The following is a 17787-nucleotide window of genomic DNA, read 5'->3' as shown; positions in this document are numbered from 1 at the left end:
ATGCACTCAAACCAAGAGTTTGAGTTTCTGCGTCCGAAGAAGTATTACTGAATTTAAGATGGGCATTTTACTCTGTTTAATTCCATGCAAAATTCAATGTGAATCTGATCACTCCAGCAGTTTGCCAGTGGCTCCAATTTCTGCAGAATTTAAGACTTTTTTTTTTTTTTTAAAAGTCTTATCAGCCCTTTAGGACAACTTCCAAATATGAGCCTATGAAGTGTCTTCCGGAGTCTGCAGCAAGCCTCAAACAATAGCCTGAAGAGGTGGTAACATCTGCAATTCATCAGTAGGTTATCAACTCTAAAACCTATTCATTTTAAAGTCAGAGTTCAGTTTCGCTGAATCATTTAATCACAAAGCTACCTGTAATATGCTTATCCAGTGTAGTTGATTTGAAGAAGTAGGAATGACACTGGTTCATATCTAGTCCTTGCTTAAGTACTTTTGTACCCTACCGTATACTTAGCATTGCTTTGGGGTGACTAGAATCATCTGTTTCCATTACCTCTCTTGGAAGACTATTCCACAATTTAGATCTTATCAGGGAGGAAGACAGACAGTAAAGTGGATACAGAAATAAAGAGGTTCCATGTGTAGCAAATATTACTACTTTTTGCCCAATTTAAGACACTTAATTTCAGTTTGAACAAGACTTGCGGCCTTTATGTAAGTTATTCTTTGCATCCCATTATTCATCCTATTTACAATGACTGATATTTGATATAATGAACCACTATTTTGTAAACAAGATTTATATTAAACCATTCTTCTTGCTAAAATGCTAATTCAGTACAAATAGAAAAAGTCAATGTTGCATGATCATAGTACAGTACACATTTTACAGCATGTAACAAACTCAGTGTTGAGATAAGTTGTAACATTTCAGGAGCAAAGTGATTACAGTAGTAGCATTAACTATCCATTTCCAAAATCTTAAACTGTACTGTATTACATTCAAATCAGTCCCCAATCAGACTGGAGATGAACAGCACATTTATTTATTTGTGTTACAATGAGCAAGACAAGTAAACCTTACAACCAGAAAGGTAATAAAGGGCTCAGCAGCTAAAAGTGATAATTATTTTTGTAAGCTTAACAACATGATGTCATGGTTTGTTGAGATCACAACAAGAAAGAAAGCATTTCCCTTTTTAAACAAGTATTCCAAATTTCCGGTTTCACTTACACTTGCTATGAGGCAAAGTCAATGTACTGCATGTCAACATGGTCAGAGGAAGCATTTGTGCACAAAGCCTACACATGTTTATGTTTCCCCCAACTGCTTAAGTGTATGATTCCGTTTTTTTAAAGGCATAATGGAATCATGACTATCATTAGGGCGGGAGGGAGGAGTTTTAATTTTAAATTAAGGTAAAAATTAGCATGCAATTTCAATTGCACCAGGCAGGGTCATTTTAAGAAAGACTCAAACAGCTTCCTCCCATTTTAAAGCTATCATTTATTGAGGAAGTTAGGTAGGGAGAATGTCTGAGCCTACTTGAAGTCAGAACTTACATTTTTTTTCCAGTTCCATCTAGTATTCTAAGCAGCTCTGGGAGAAGTTGCCATATAAAAGTGTTAAGTACAAATATCCCGTGCCTAGAAAGAAAGCCTTCTTCCTTCCAAGTCTCTGGGCATAATGGGGTGGGGTGGGGAATCTCTGAAGGCTTAAAGAGTGGTTGACAGTGGGATACCGTGCTTGAAACCCCAAGAATGATTGCCTCCACTAAATTTTTTTATCAGTCTTAATATTTTCATTGTTTTCTAAGAACTCCAGAGAGTTTATATAGATCACACCCATAAAAGAGAACAGTCTTCGCACTCTAAGTTTAATGCCTTTTAACCCAATTTCTTCTGCATCCTGAGTTTTTTTAGATTGTTTTTTCTCTTTCCTGTCATTACTAGCCAGATTCCTTCAAGTGGTTTATGCACTCCTCTACCATGTGGGCAATTGGTGTCTACCTTCAGGGTTCAGACATACACCAGGATCCCTTGTGTGGCTAGTGCAGCTCCTACGAAAATCTACAGCAGCTCTCAAAACTGATTTAATAGTTTGAGGCCTGATGGTACCTGCTGCCATAGCTCAGAAAGGAAAACACTATCTTTAGGGATGTAGGCAGTTTCCCCCAGTCAACCATGTATATATCTGGACTACTTATCTGAGCTAGTGAATATCAGGACTCTCACCCTGAATTAGTTCCACTAGCTAAAAACAAAACTAGGCGACAAAGGTGAAAAAGTTACATGCAGAAGAGGAAAGCTATGGAAGAATGGGATTCTGGGGTGAGGGAATGTTTGGTAGAACAATAATCCAATTGGTGGAGACAATGTGACTCTTATTCACCCAATTGCTAGCAGGTCATTTTTTGGTGCCAAAAACTATTGCTGAACTAAGAACATGCAAACAACTTGTGAGCTGACCCCATGTGAGCTAACCTGATTTTATTTGGATTTTGAAGGGTTTAATACAGTAAGTTATATAAATGAAAAACAAGACATTATTTACTATTCACATTACGTCTTTTCACCCTGAGATAATTTTTCAGTCACAATCAGTCACCAGAAGTATCCATTTGACTCAATGAAGATTTTTTTGGGGGTGCCTTAACTTACATCCATTCTATAGGGCAGTCATCAACATCTGATTTATAAAAGTGTCTTTTAAATGGGGCTGTTACCATCTTGAAATTTTAGTTTAATTTTACTAGTAATATAAAGCAGTCTACCTTTTCAATGTTTCCAATGAAGCTGAGAAAAATCTGTAAAAAACCATCGCTGCATATTTATTTTAATAAAAGGGCAGATTTATTCATGTTTACAAACAAATTCCAAAAACAAAAAAGGAAAACAGGTATGCTACCTACTAACAACCTTTCAAAATGCCAACAGCCCTCATGCTGTATGAAGGATTCTATATATTAGAAAAATCACAGTTCCACTCACAATTCACCAAGACAGCACTAAGCTAACATGTTTAGACAAAAACAAAAAGGACTAAGGTTCTGATGTATTTTGATTTAATCCATTTTGCCTGAGATAACAAAAGTATTTCAAGCAAGTTCCATCACATATTGATGTCCCGCATTAAACAATCCTCTACTAAATTCTGAACAAAAAAGTTATTCAGTAAGTTTCTCAAAATTTTTAAAAATTAAACAGTTGTTTCAAAACCATTAAGTAGTAAATGTATTTAAGAAACTAATTAGGACAGAGGCCATAACTTCATTAGAACACCACTGCTCATGTTTTTACAAAGCATTAGTGTTATCTATTTGGCTATTAGTATTAGCAATTTATCTACAATATTTAACAAAGTAAATTGCAGGCAAAATTTAGTACAGTTTCAATAGAAACACCCTTTTCCTGAAAATACAGCAGTATTTGAAGGACTAATTTTTTTCTCTGCATCATTTATAAGGAAGCTTCCCATCTATGAACAGGAACAAAAAAGTATCTACAAACCTTGTAAACAGATCTGTATCATTTATAAACATAAATAATCCAAATTATTAACAGCCAACAGCAGAAATTTAAGTATCAATTCAATGATCCAAGGCTTCTTTGCCCTTCCCAGCCCTCCCCTCAAAAGGATCAAGATAAACTAAAGTTCTAAACACACTGTTCAGGACCATTAAGTACAACTGATGATCCGCAGGTCACTTATGCTGAGTTACTGTTTATCTGTCAGAGTTCATTATTATCCCCGCCCCCCAACAGCACCCTCAAGTCTGGCAGAAAGCTTTTTTAAAAAAATAAATCTACATTCGTACAAGTGTGTCTTCTGTTGAAGTCCAGGACAAGACTATTCTCTTGTCCATCACAATGTGTGAAAAGACCCAGTTTCAATTTGTTTCTTTACAATGCAGCTAGTGTGTTAACATTCAGCTTACAATCAGAGTGATGTTTCCAAACTATGTAGTGGGCTCCCTGGGGATGAAGAGGTAGCAGTCTTGTTCATGTCTGTTGTAAGGTGAATTCCACTGTCAACCGCATTGTTATTTTTGTTGGGAGAAGGGGGAGGAGTGGAGTTGCGTTTTGTTGGAGCATCATCTTCAGCGTCAGTATCATCAATAAGGGGAATATGAGGCTCAGAATCTTCTATTCTAAACTCAGGATGTGTCATAAAATTGTGAATTGAACTTCGTGTCTCAGGTTTTTCTAATCCTTCATATAAGGAACTACGAAATGCATTCACCACTCGGATCTGTAAACATGAAAGAAATACAAAAACCTGTTAATATGCTGCAGATTTACTAGTAGTGAATATATGGTTCTTATGAGTTTGAATCCACAAACAGCTAGACATGAGTGAATCGAATTTGTATGTAATGTAGTGGAACTTGCAATAAACTGTAAAAAATGAGGAGCATTTCAGTAGAGCACTGCCAATCTACAGTTGGAATAAAAATTGTAGAAGTGTACTGTAAAAAACTGAAATGTCTAAAAATTCAAAGTAGTGCGAGAATGATTTCATTGCTTGACATGGGCTAAATGTTTTCAAAAAAATGAAGTCAACGTGAAAATTTTATCCAGCGTACTTATTCACAAATTCAACAAGTTTTACTAAGGAATGTTTTATTCAACACCAAAGGGAAAAGGCTAAAAAAGTTGGGGCACACAGGGTTACTATTTTTCATGCTGGGAATTAGGACGTCACTGACTATGAAAAAGCCAAGCAAGTGTTCACCGAATGTCACAATGATTGGACATTTACCAGCAGGACTCATGCAAAAGATATCTCTACAACAGCTGTAAATATTCGAGTATATACCTATTTTTGCCACAACAAAATACATTTTCCCCATGTGTTCCATGCCCCAATTTGTTAAAAGTGGTAATAAACAACAAGTTTACATTTTGCAATTGTTTTCCATTATGTACAAAATTAAGTTTTTCCTGATGCCTTTCAAAAGGTGAAAAAGTTAAGCATTTTAAATGCCTCCACACAAGCTAAGTGGGAGATACAAGAACCTCTTTTTGAGAATGGTGTATGTCTTGGGAATTGTCACACAAGTATTGGAATTGCTGCACATTTCAGTATGAAGGCCACCACTGTAAGATTTAAGTAATCACCTTTATACACAAGCGTGTATCTCAGATGACAAAAACATACAAGACAACCAACCAATGTGTAAGCGGTCACTGGCTAATTATAACAAATTTTCAATACACACACGGCCATGTCTGTCTCCTCTTAAGAGGTCAGTTCTTCTCTGCTTTTGGTGCAGAGATGCACAGAAGGAGAGAGTGTAAAAAGCTTCTTGGATACTGCTGCAGTTGTATGGCTTATATACCATTTACAACTATTAAGCTCATGACATTAGATGTCTGTTAATTTGCATTTTAGAGCCAACAAATGATTTTCTACCAACCTAGTAGAATTTGTTACTTAATGAGAAGCTGATAGAATGTACACTCCATAAAAGTTAACAGGCTACAGAACTCTCTTAGATAATGTGTCAAGATGCAAAAATTAACCTTTGCATTTAGCATCTTTAAGAATTTACTTTAGCATTGCCATATAATCCTCAGAGTAAAGTATTAGTTTTGCTAACTGTTCAGTCTGAAACCAAAACCCTTAACTATTAACTTGTAATTAAAATGAGTACCTATAAAATCAACACGAATATCAAATACATTTTTCCAGGCAAAACTGACACTGACAAAAGGAAATAGGAATTCGTCACTTCTGTAGCTCCTTTCACTGAGGATCTCTCAGCAATGTAATAGAAGTTGGGTATTATTCCCATTTTAGAGATGGAAAATGGATGTACAGAGAGTAAGTTACTTGACCAAGATCACTGAGTAAATCAGTGTAGAACTCTGGAATAATACGCAGGTCTGACTCCGAGTCCTCTGCCTTCATCAGCAGATTCCCATGATCTACTACGAAGTAGCTGGTTCAGTACTATTCAGTTAGGCCCTGATTCAGTAAAGAATTTAGCATGTGTTTAACTTTAGATAAATAGTCCCATTAAAATAAAAACTCCGGTTCTTTGCTGCTATTAATTCAGCACGAAGGCCCTGATTCAGCAATAACTTCCCTTTGATTTATTTTATATAAAAACAGACAAGTTCTCACACCCATCATCACAGCACTGAGCAATAAAAGAATGTACACTGACAGAACCCAAGACATGAGGCACTGAGGAAATGCATGCATGAACCAATTAACATAGTGAAAAGAAAACACAATCTACATAATGACAGGTTTCAGAGTAACAGCCGTGTTAGTCTGTATCCGCAAAAAGAAAAGGAGTACTTGTGGCACCTTAGAGACTAACCAATTTATTTGAGCGTAAGCTTTCGTGAGCTACAGCTCACTTCATCGGATGCATACTGTGGAAAGTGTAGATCTTTTTATACACACAAAGCATGAAAAAATACCTCCCCCCACCCCACTCTCCTGCTGGTAATAGCTTATCTAAAGTGACCACTCTCCTTACAATGTGTATGATAATCAAGTTGATCACTTTAGATAAGCTATTACCAGCAGGAGAGTGGGGTGGGGGGGAGGTATTTTTTCATGCTTTGTGTGTATAAAAAGATCTTCTACACTTTCCACAGTATGCATCCGATGAAGTGAGCTGTAGCTCACGAAAGCTTACGCTCAAATAAATTGGTTAGTCTCTAAGGTGCCACAAGTACTCCTTTTCTTTTTACAATCTACATACAAGACTGGCACCGTTCTGTCAAGGACGGTGCTCCATCTAGTCAAAGAGAGTGCATTCTGGCACCACCTCGTGCAAAGAATTCTAGAGAGCCTAGCTTCAAATGTCTCAATCAATAAAGCTGTGTACGTACCCCTCCTTACAATCAGGAAGGTCTTATTGTTACCGAGTTAAAGGATTTAGGTCCTTACACTAGTTTCAACAGGGGAAGATCTTGTTACAGATAGTTGACTTAAAGGTATTTAGCACATCCAGGACTTGCATCTCTGCATTATAAATGGACTTACAGCTTTAAATATCAGGGAAAGCATGTCTGACTCTGGTACACTTTCACTAGACTTCCTAGACATGTTTGACCATGAAGAATCAAAATTAATTCCTTTTCTTTGACTGGGATCCCAGTATATCAGAAGCATCAACAAAATCTGGTGTGTTGAGCAAAACGAGGTCTTTGGGGGTCTACAAGGGCACCTCAAATGAAGGCATGCTATGGTTGTATTTTTATACAAAAAAGAGTCACCACAGAATCTATTAACCAACATTAGTTTTAAAACTGGTGTGGTTACAGTTAGAACTGTGTTCTCTTTTCCACCCTAAGGGAGAAGTCGAGTCAGTTACTTCTCTGCTGAAGAAATTATTCAAACAGGTTGAGTTTTGCTCCAAAGATTACATGAGTTCATCCTAATCTCTTATGGCAGAGATCCACAGCCAGGCACCCTTCAAGAATGGAAGTATTTAAAATAGAGGCCATCATGGCAGTCCCCATAAAGTGAGTGATGCATGCCGATTCATTTCCTTTGCTCCTTTCTTGAATGCAATATATTAAGGGAAGAATTTGCTGCAGTTGGCAAGAGCTTTGTTAACAGCACTGAATTTAAAAATAATCCATAAAGGGGGAAAAAATCCACAAATTACATCAGCATAAACCAATCCACAGCATGTTGCATAAATAACCTCTGCCCTCACTCAGCAGAAAACTTTTAACAATTAGACCTAATGTATATGAGTTAAGCTCCAGTAAGTCATCTTCATTTTTGCTATGACCATCTTAATTACAACATAAACATTTGAGCCACATTAAGAATGTGTCAAATTAAAAAGAAAGAAAATTCAAAATTAAGGGTCCTCTGGTACCAGTTGATCAGGCACAAGGGTTATTTTTTGCAAACATGTTAATGCATCAATAAATACATTAAATTAGACTGATGATCTCCATCGTCCGAGCTGAGTGAAGAATACTAAATTTTTAGTTTTAAGTAACTGAAGGGTTAAGAGTAATACCATTAAGGACATCTGAAAATATAACCAGTTCTCTGTAACGGTGCCCCTTTTACTTCAACTGTTAGTCTAGATCAGAAGTTCTCCAATTGTGGTGCACAACTCACCAACAGTTCAAGGAGCACTTGCTGGCCACACAGTGCCAGCTTGTCCTTATCTCCAGTTGGTAAATCACATTAAAAATTAAGAATATTACTTTGAAAGGTAAGTAATGCCACAGCTGCCACAGGGAGGTTAAGGTATCTCAAGGAGAGGAGAGGTAGTTCTCAAACCACCATTATGATGTGGTCCATAATATGAAAAAGTGAGATCCTCTGCTCTAGATATCGATGCATGGTACATAATTTCACATTGCTACAAGATCCTGCAAAAATCTAGGGATGATTGTACAGTTTTGCCATTTAAGAGTAACTAAGGTGCTGATACAGTTTATTGATAGAAATGAATTCCTCAGTTTACGTATACAAAGCCTTGTCTTAACCAAAAGATATGGCATAAATCTATATTTGGGAGCATTTTAGAAGACACTTTGGTACATATTATAAGCATATAAAACAGATATAATTCTGCTGATGTTATCAGGACCCCTACCAGGCTAATTTGTAGCTTGCCCTTACATGCCCACACAGTGACCTAGGGATGACAGTGGACGAGAAGCTGGATATGAGTCAGCAGTGTGCCCTTGTTCCCAAGAAGGCCAATGGCATTTTGGGATGTATAAGTAGGGGCATAGCGAGCAGATCGAGGGACGTGATCGTTCCCCTCTATTCGACATTGGTGAGGCCTCATCTGGAGTACTGTGTCCAGTTTTGGGCCCCACACTTCAAGAAGGATGTGGATAAATTGGAGAGAGTCCAGCGAAGGGCAACAAAAATGATTAGGGGTCTGGAACACATGAGTTATGAGGAGAGGCTGAGGGAGCTGGGATTGTTTAGCCTGCAGAAGAGAAGAATGAGGGGGGATTTGATAGCTGCTTTCAACTACCTGAAAGGGGGTTCCAAAGAGGATGGCTCTAGACTGTTCTCAGTGGTAGCAGATGACAGAACAAGGAGTAATGGTCTCAGGTTGCAGTGGGGGAGGTTTAGGTTGGATATTAGGAAAAACTTTTTCACTAGGAGGGTGGTGAAACACTGGAATGCGTTGCCTAGGGAGGTGGTGGAATCTCCTTCCTTAGAAGTTTTTAAGGTCAGGCTTGACAAAGCCCTGGCTGGGATGATTTAATTTGGTATGGGTCCTGCTTTTGAGCAGGGGGTTGGACTAGATGACCTCCTGAGGTCCCTTCCAACCCTGACATTCTATGATTCTATGTAGTGTTAAAGCACTCCAGGCAGATTACCCTACCTACGAGGCTCGCATAAGAGCTGCTCAGAGTTGCAGCCTCAGAGCTCAGGAGAAACACAGGGTGAAATTAGTCCCTAATGATAGCTTTTTAAAAACCATAAGAATGGCCATACTGGGTCAGACCAATGGTCCATCTAGCCAAGTATCCTGTCTTCTGAATGTGATTGGTGGCAGATGCTTCAGAGGGAATTAACAGAACAGTGATCCACCCTGTCGTCCAGTCCCAGCTTCTAGCAATCAGAGGTTTAGGGTTCGCAAAAAGAAAAGGAGTACTTGTGGCACCTTAGAGACTAACCAATTTATTTGAGCATGAGCTTTCGTGAGCCACAGCTCACTTCATCAGATGTGTACCGTGGAAACTGCAGCAGACTTTATATACACACAGAGAATATGAAACAATACCTCCTCCCACCCCACTGTCCTGCTGGTAATAGCTTATCTAAAGTGATCAGCAGGTGGGCCATTTCCAGCACAAATCCAGGTTTTCTCACCCTCCACCCCCCCACACAAATTCACTCTCCTGCTGGTGCTAGCCCATCCAAAGTGACAACTCTTTACATAATCAAGTCGGGCTATTTCCTGCATAGATCCAGGTTTTCTCACTTCCCCCCCACCCCCATACACACACAAACTCACTCTCCTGCTGGTTTAGGGTTGTGTCCCTGAACATCTTGGCTAATAGCCATTGATAGACCTGTCCTCCACAAACTTCTTATTTTCTTCTGAACCCAGTTTTATTTTTGGCCTTCACAACATCCCCTGGCACGGATTTCCACACAGACTGTGCATTGTGTGAAGCAGTACTTCCTTATGTTTCTTTTCAACCTGCTATTAATTCTGTTGACCCCTGGTTCTTGTATTGTGACTTGGTAAATAACTCTTCCTTATTCACTTTCTCCACACCAGTCAGGAATTTATAGACCTTTACCATATCTCCTCTCAGTTGTCTCTTTTCCAAGCCGAGAAAATCTTTTTAATCTCTCCCCATGGAAGCTTTTCCATACCCCTAATCATTTTTGTTGCCATTCTCTGTACTTTTTCCAAATCTAATATATCCTTTTTGAGATGGGGCAACCAGAACTGCATCTAATATTCAAGATGCGGGAGTACAATGGATTTATATAGTGGCATTTGATATTTACAGTCTTGTTATCTATCCTGTTCCTAACGTTAGCTTTGACTGTTACTGCATATTGAGCAGATGTTTTCAGAAAACTATCCACAATGAGTCCAAGATCTCTTTCTTGAATGGTAGCAACTAGTTTAGACCCCAACATTTTGTATGTATAGTTGGGATGATGTTTTCCCATGTGCATTACTTGGCATTTATCAATGATGAATTTCATCTGCCATTTTGTTGCCCAGTCACCCAGTTTTGTGAGATCCGTTTGTAACTCTTCACAGTCTGCTTTGGACCAATCTTGAGTAATTCAGTATCATCTGCAAACTATGCCTCCTCACTATTTACCCCCTTTTTCAGATCATTCATGAGTATATTGAACAGTACAGATCTTTTGCAGACCCCTCTATTTAGCTCTCTCCACTGTGAAAACCGACCATTATTCCTACCTTTGTTTCCTATCTTTTTAACCAGTTACTGATCTATGAGAGGGCCTTCCCTCTTATCCCATGCTTGCTTACTTTGCTTAAGAGCCTTTGGTGTTCCTAGCCTCTGTTTGCCAGAAGCTGGAAATGGGCAACAGGGGATGGATCAGGATGGCAACAGGATGATTACCTGTTCTGTTCATTCCCTCTGGGGCACCTGGCATTGGCCACTCTCGGAAAACAGGATCCTGGGCTAGATGGACCTCTGGTCTGACCCAGCCAGCTGTTCTTATGTCTTTCTGAAAGTTCAAATAAAACTATATCCACTGGATCACCTGTGTCCACATGCTTATTGACAACCTCAAAGATTTCAAATAGATTGGTGAGGCATGATTTCTCCTTATAAAAAGCCATGTTGACTCTTTCCCAACGTATTTTGTTCATCTGTGTGTCTGAATTCTGTTCTTTACTATAATTTCGACCAATTTGCCCGATACTGAAGCTGGGCTTACAGACCCTGTAATTGCCAGGGAGGATGCATGGCTCCTTCTCTACCTTGAGAGACAGGCTATCAGAGCTGGGTGCCAGGACAGGAGGAAGTATGCTGTGCTCCTTAAAGCAGTGTTGCAAATTAATCCCCTCTCCCACCAAGACAGCAAAATGCTTCCTGGCTGCTCACCCGAGGGTCCTGTGGTTCTGTATTACCACTTGCAACAGGCTCTGCTTAACAGTCAGAATGTAACCCAAAGTTACTTCCCATATATGGTAAGAAACCAATGAACATTACCGTAGACATCAGATTTTAAAATACAGTGCTGTACTGCACATTCCTATTCCCACAAATAACAGAACATACTTTGTATTTATTTGGCACTTTTCATTTAAAGATTCTAAGTGCTTTACCAACATCAAATGAATTAAGCCTCACAACATCCCTGTGAGGTAGGGAAGGATCCTCATTTTACAGAATGGAAAAACAGGCAGAGACACAAGTGACTTGCTCAAGCGCATACAGGAAATCTGAATCAGAAAACAGAGAGCAGAGGACCATACTTCCTTTTTAAGAAGAAAACTCCTGAAAGCTTTAAAAAAAAAAAAAAAAAAAGTCCCTGCCAGCACTGTGAAAGTTCTTAAGTTAGCTAACTACTTTTCAGGCTAGTTAACTAAGTCTGTCAGTTAGCCAACCCATAAGAATGTTTGCAAATGAAATCTTGCTTAAAATGTTAAAAGGTTAATTATTAAAACAGAATGGAAACTCATCTAGCCAAAAAAGTTTAATCTTTTAACACATTTGTTTAAATAAGACACTTGTTTAAATAAAATCAATAAGTGTGCTGAAAATACTTACATGAAACAAATGCATTATATCCTCAATCTCAATGATATCTAAGTATCCATTTTAGAATGAACTATTATACTTAACAGAAGGCAGCTTAAAAACCCAGATGCCACTTCGTTTAGAGAGCATAATGTAAAGCAGGGGCGGGCAAACTTTTCGGCCTGAGAGCCACATCGGGTTTGCAAAATTGTATGGAGGGCCAGTTAAGGGAGACTGCATCTGCCCAAACAGCCAGGCGTGGCTCGGTCCCCGCCTCCTATCCTCCCCCCAGTTTCTCGCCCCCGACGGGACTCCTGCCCCATCCAATCTCCCTGTGTCCCGACAGCCCCTCCAGGACTCCTGCCCCATTCACCACCCCCTGCTCCCTGACCCCCCACCCCGACTGCCCCCTGACACCCCATCCAACCCTTCCCCCCCCCAAATCCTGACTGCCCCCCCCGGACCCCTGCCCCATCCAACCCCCTTGTTCCCCACCCTCTGACTGCCCCGACTCCTATCCACACCCCTGACCTGACCACACCCCCAAACCCCCCCTGCCCCCTTACTGTGCCGCCCAGAGCACCGGGTAAGGCCGCGGCTCTGCAACTGTGCTGCTCGGCCACCCAGGGCATTGCGCCAGCAGCGTGGCGCGCTGAGGCTGCAGGGGAGGGGGAACAGCAGGGAGGGGCCGGGGACTAGCCTCCCGGGCCAGGAGCTCAGGGGTCAGGCGGGAGGGTCCTGCGGGCTGGATGCGGCCCACGGGCCGTAACTTGCCCACCTCTGATGTAAAGAGAACAGAGTTAAGTAATTGACAAAACATCACTTGCACTGGAAGTTTATGTACTGCTGCCAAATGAACCTAGAGAGAAAATTATCCAGTTTGAATGAAATAAAGTGTTTTACAATTCAAATATCTTAACATTCTTACCAATGCCCCTGGTTGAATAGCTGAATGCTTCTGCCGCTTTTTGTATAGTTAAATTTACCACTATTGTAACTATTTGGAACAAGCCTATTTTATTAACCTGTACCCTGAAGTTGGGAAAAAAAAAAATATATTGCCCTCTGGTTAAGTACAAGTCCAACAGAAAGTAAGATTCAGTATATAAAGCATTCCTATCAGGAGCAAACTTTTAGACCTCTTTCCTATTCATGTAACTGTCTATATTTTAAACTTTGTAAACTTTAATTTAAATAATTTAAATCATAGCTTATTTTGCCAGATAAAGTGTTAAAAATGTAAAATATGTAACTTTTAAATTTGTGTTATTTTAGATTATGATTTATTTTCAAATTATTACCTACTTTTGTTGGACCATTTAACATTATATGCTGCATTGAGTAAATTATGAATATTTTCATAAAATGAATCGGAGGCATATACTCGAAAATTTACAACAGTTTTCCTATTTCAGTTTTTAAGTCGCCCCTCTGAACATGAATGAATGAAGGCACAGTACATACAGGCTCACAGATTTCATGTTTAAGTCTTTTGTTCCAACTGTTCCATCTGTTCTCTAGCCCTCTAAGAAAAAAGTCTTGAGGACTCCACTTTGTGAAAAGAAAGCTTTATGAAAAGTCTGAACGATGAATTTAAATACTAAGGAGAAAATGAGAAACGTTAGGTGTGTGAATTAGGAAATGTTAATTTCATGCACTTAGGAACACACACTCACACCCCACAGTAGTAGAAGCAGTAGTAGAGGAAAACACTACATGTGTAGGGGTAGAAATATTTGTTACATCATGATGCTGGCTGGCGATGGAAGGTTGCCGCCTTAGAGCCCCCTGAATGGTACTTCCACTCTGGAAAGCATTCACTACATCCATCTGCAAGGAATCAGAGATTGTGACAGCTTGCTCAGCAAGAGAGAGAGAGAACAAGAGAAAGGACCATCCCATCTATAACACATAAGAAGTAAAGAAAAAGGCACTTTTTATAGAGCGATACACAGGCAAGAGTTGCATTTAGAGCTGAAGAAAGTAAAGAAGGAGCTTGATAGATTACAGAGCCATCCATACCCCCACCTTGAGAAAATCTCAATCACACAGTTTAAAATTGTCACCTTATTGGGGTAAAGGGGAAGATTTAATTAAAAACCTCAACTACCACTGTCTCCTCCTACCTTTTCCAAGACCATACCTGAGTTTGTATCCTGTTCAGGCCCCTAAACCACAAGATCTGACCACGACGCAATTCTCTTTCAGCATGATCAATCTCTTCTACATCTTCTGAGAACTCTTCTTCAGGAATCTCCTCCTTCTGTGTTCCATGCCCAGCTTCTTTAAGGAATTTCAAACGACTGGTTGGAATTGTTGAGATCAGCTAAAGATGAAGGAATAGATGGATAAGAACTAACAGAAAGAAGCATGGTAGTACAAATTATATTTTTTAAAATGTAGTTTAAGTCACTGAACATATAATGTTGAAGTCTTTGCCATTTTTCTTTAACCTATAATATTCTGCAAAAACTGTTTTTAAAATGAAACATATCTTTCTACTTCAGAGATTCAACTTTCAGTGTCAAACAACTGTCCTGATATCCTGCTATTCATTCAGTACTGCTGGACACTCTCCAGCTAAGTTACAGAGGCAAAAAATGTGAACTCATCCCCCTACAACTTCATTTCAAAGGTGTGCAGCTGAACTCAGGCTATTAAGTGCAAGCTCTTCACTAACTAAAGAAAATTTAAATTAAAAGCATAAAACTACTTTAATGTAATGTTACAGTTGTCTTTTTTTAAACGATAAGAATCCGGTAATGCAAAAGTTAGAAAAACTGCCAAATTACATGTCTGCTATTTATTCAAGTAGTTTAATAAAAAATGGAGAGTGGTGGGGGGAGGACCTGCAATTTCCACAGGATTTTAGTTTTCATTTAAAGTACTGGGAACTAACTATTTCAGGCTGACTGCCAAAAACATTTCAGAAGTCAAGGGCTTTCAATCACTACTTTGAGAGATTCTCTGCTCCTTTTTACTCCCTCTGCACTGTCCAGGTGGTGCAACAGGTGCAAACTAGGAGCAGCTTTAAGATTTTTAAATACATTTCTGAACTGCAGCCCCTTGCTCAGGAATGTAACTTCCACTAATATACTGCCTTCAAATAGAAGGCCTGAGTAAAGAATCAAGATGAAAAAAATACCCCACTATCAATTTTTATTTTCATTAAAAAAGTCTCATTTGTGGGAAAAAAAAAAAATCAGGTATCTGCTTAGCCCACGCACAGCAACCCCCACTTAAAATTTTGAAACATGCTTAAAGCTTTTTGGATGCCAATACAATTCTCATATGTACCCAAAAGGAAAAACCCAAATATATCAGCAAAGCAAAACATGAATTCATCTCAGGAGGTCTTAGCTTGTACACAAAAAAAGTTGATTTACCTGGCCCCAGAGTAGTGTTCCCATTCCCAGGAAAATGGACCAAAGCCATTGTTCCGCTGTAAGTTCTGAACAACTGAAAGGTTTCCCACCAAATTGTACAATAATTATCTATGGAAAAAGTAAAAAAAAAAAAAAAAAGCCAGAAAAAGCAATACTTATTGAAGGTTATGAATCAGTAAATGTAGGTTGTAGGTATTGTGAATTTTAGCTACTTGGCACTTCAAATGTAACACCAGTCATAGAAGCTGTTTACATAATATATTAACTTTAGTTTGTCGTTTTAGTATTTTGATCCCCTTAACTTCCCCCGGCACTATCTTCAAACTACCTTTATTCTGAACCTTAGTTTAGATACAGAAGAGTTCTTCCCCATGCTTACCTTGTACTTCAAAAGTAAAATCTGATTGTAGTAATAATTTAATCTGGTTCAATTTAACAGTTAGATAAAATTAATAGAATATTAATATTTTTCTTTATGCCTACATTTAGAAAAACAGCCAACTGGGCAGCAGATTTTACACAGACCAAGATTTATGTTTACAATTTACTTTTTTTTTTTCCTGTTAGACAATACACAGATGTGTAGTACCCAACCTAGAGTTACAACTCTGCTTTGTATAAAAGCAAGTACTGTATCAAGTGAAGTGGCCTCCCCTCCCAGAACTAGACATAGTAGTAGTATTTTCCCATTTTAAATATTGTCCAAAAAAATAGCAATCAACACAGCACTCCTTAAACAGCATTTCTGCACATCCATTTCAAGCTTAGTAGCAAGTATAAAAACCAAAGAAGAGCTGATTAGGAACTATAATATGAGCAAAAGTGAAAATCTGAAATCATAAACCAGAAATTAAGGTTAAATGTAAATTGTAGTAAATTATCCCATGCTTTGTTTAGTGAGGGCAGCCAAACGTATGCTATCAGAAGCACACGCACATTTGTATGCTTTAACTGTCAAAATTTAGAGAGACTTTCAGAAAACCAAACCAGCATTAAAAATTAGTATTTGTAGTGTATACACATTACAGCATGGTAACACTCAATTTGTGTATCATCATTTTAAGTTAGTTACCCAAATGCTAGATCTTTTCCCTAAAGCTTCACATATATTATATTTTAGGCTTTAAAAAAAAAATCTCAAATTACTTTAAAATTAACCGTGTACTCTTGATTTTTTTTGTCATTTGCAATAGGAAACCCCCAAAGGGCACCAACCAAGATTGGGGAGCACTGTGTGCTTGGCACTGTACATACATATAGTAAGAAACAGCCGTCTCTTCTCTTTGAAGAGTACCCAAACCAAACAGCCAAGACAGGAAAAAAGGACAGGAGAAAGTACTAATCCCATTTTATGGATAGGGAGCTGAGGCAGAGAGATTCAGTTCTAAGGATACCTATTTTACTCCTTTCAAGGAATCATCTTGCCCAACTCAGCAAAGCGTTAATTTTTTAAACTCTGGTAATGTATAAGACAACTTACTAAATACATAGTTGGCACTGATGTAAAAGTAAAAGAGATGTCAGTTAATGAATTGGAAGCCATCTGACCAGTTCAAGTTTTGTTTTATCTAGCTGACAAGTAGGGATAAATCCTTTGCTTCACGATGCTGTATCAGAGTTTCAATATGTTACAGTTTCTGTAGAGTACTTTACATTTGCAAAGCGATGCATAAACAAGCTTTAAAAAACACCTTTGAGGTAGGTTAGTCTTAGCCCTATTTTATAGATTGGAAGGATAGAGAAGTGAAGTAACCTGTCCAGAGTTATAGAGCAAATCAAGTATAAGAGCCAGGATTTGAATTCTCAAGTTCCTTGATCCTATTCCTGTGTTCCTGTCTCTAAATCACAGTGCTTCCTTGTGTCCTAATTTTATGGAATTTCAAGTTTTCAGGTAAAACAATCTTAAAGGTGTGGGTGTGTCTTGGCATGGCTAAGTGGCTATTTTATACTTGGCAGTTAAATGTTATGTCAAACATAGCATAGTATTAGATATATGTTTCAGTACATTTCTAGTTTTCCTGATGAACCACCACCATAAAAAAGGACCTGTTAGAAACAAATGTGAAACCAAAAATTTAAGAGTCCAGAGAACATAGTTAAGTTGTCATTCACGTGTGAAGCTGAAAGATACTAGAATTACTTGGCCTGACCCATGGAAAAGAAGCCCTTGAGGAATTCCACCATGATTTCAACAATTTCCATCCCACTATCAACCTCAGACTGGACCAGTCCACACAAGAGATCC

General features: G+C 38.7%; 1 protein-coding gene across 8 annotated transcripts in view; it reads right to left on the bottom strand.

The window, feature by feature from the left end:
- Positions 1 to 638: 638 nt before the first annotated feature.
- Positions 639 to 17787, bottom strand: part of ATP2B1 (ATPase plasma membrane Ca2+ transporting 1) — a 126750-nt gene continuing 109601 nt past the window's right edge. For 6 of the 8 annotated variants that reach the window (XM_048835608.2, XM_048835611.2, XM_048835612.2 and 3 more), the window contains exons 19-22: positions 15543 to 15650; positions 14300 to 14482; positions 13900 to 13986; positions 639 to 4207 (exon numbers count right to left, since the gene is read on the bottom strand). In XM_048835608.2, coding sequence (XP_048691565.1) covers positions 3896 to 4207; positions 13900 to 13986; positions 14300 to 14482; positions 15543 to 15650 — 690 coding nt within the window. In that variant the 3' untranslated portion in view covers positions 639 to 3895. Of the gene's footprint in view, positions 4208 to 13834; positions 13987 to 14299; positions 14483 to 15542; positions 15651 to 17787 lie in introns of all 8 variants that reach the window. The other 2 variants (XM_048835616.2, XM_048835615.2) reach the window with 2 other exon arrangements.

Source organism: Caretta caretta, chromosome 1, assembly GCF_965140235.1.
Source record: "Caretta caretta isolate rCarCar2 chromosome 1, rCarCar1.hap1, whole genome shotgun sequence".
Classification (NCBI taxonomy): domain Eukaryota; kingdom Metazoa; phylum Chordata; order Testudines; family Cheloniidae; genus Caretta; species Caretta caretta.
Note: the sequence above shows the minus strand (reverse complement) of the source record. Positions and strands in the feature narration are given on the sequence as shown.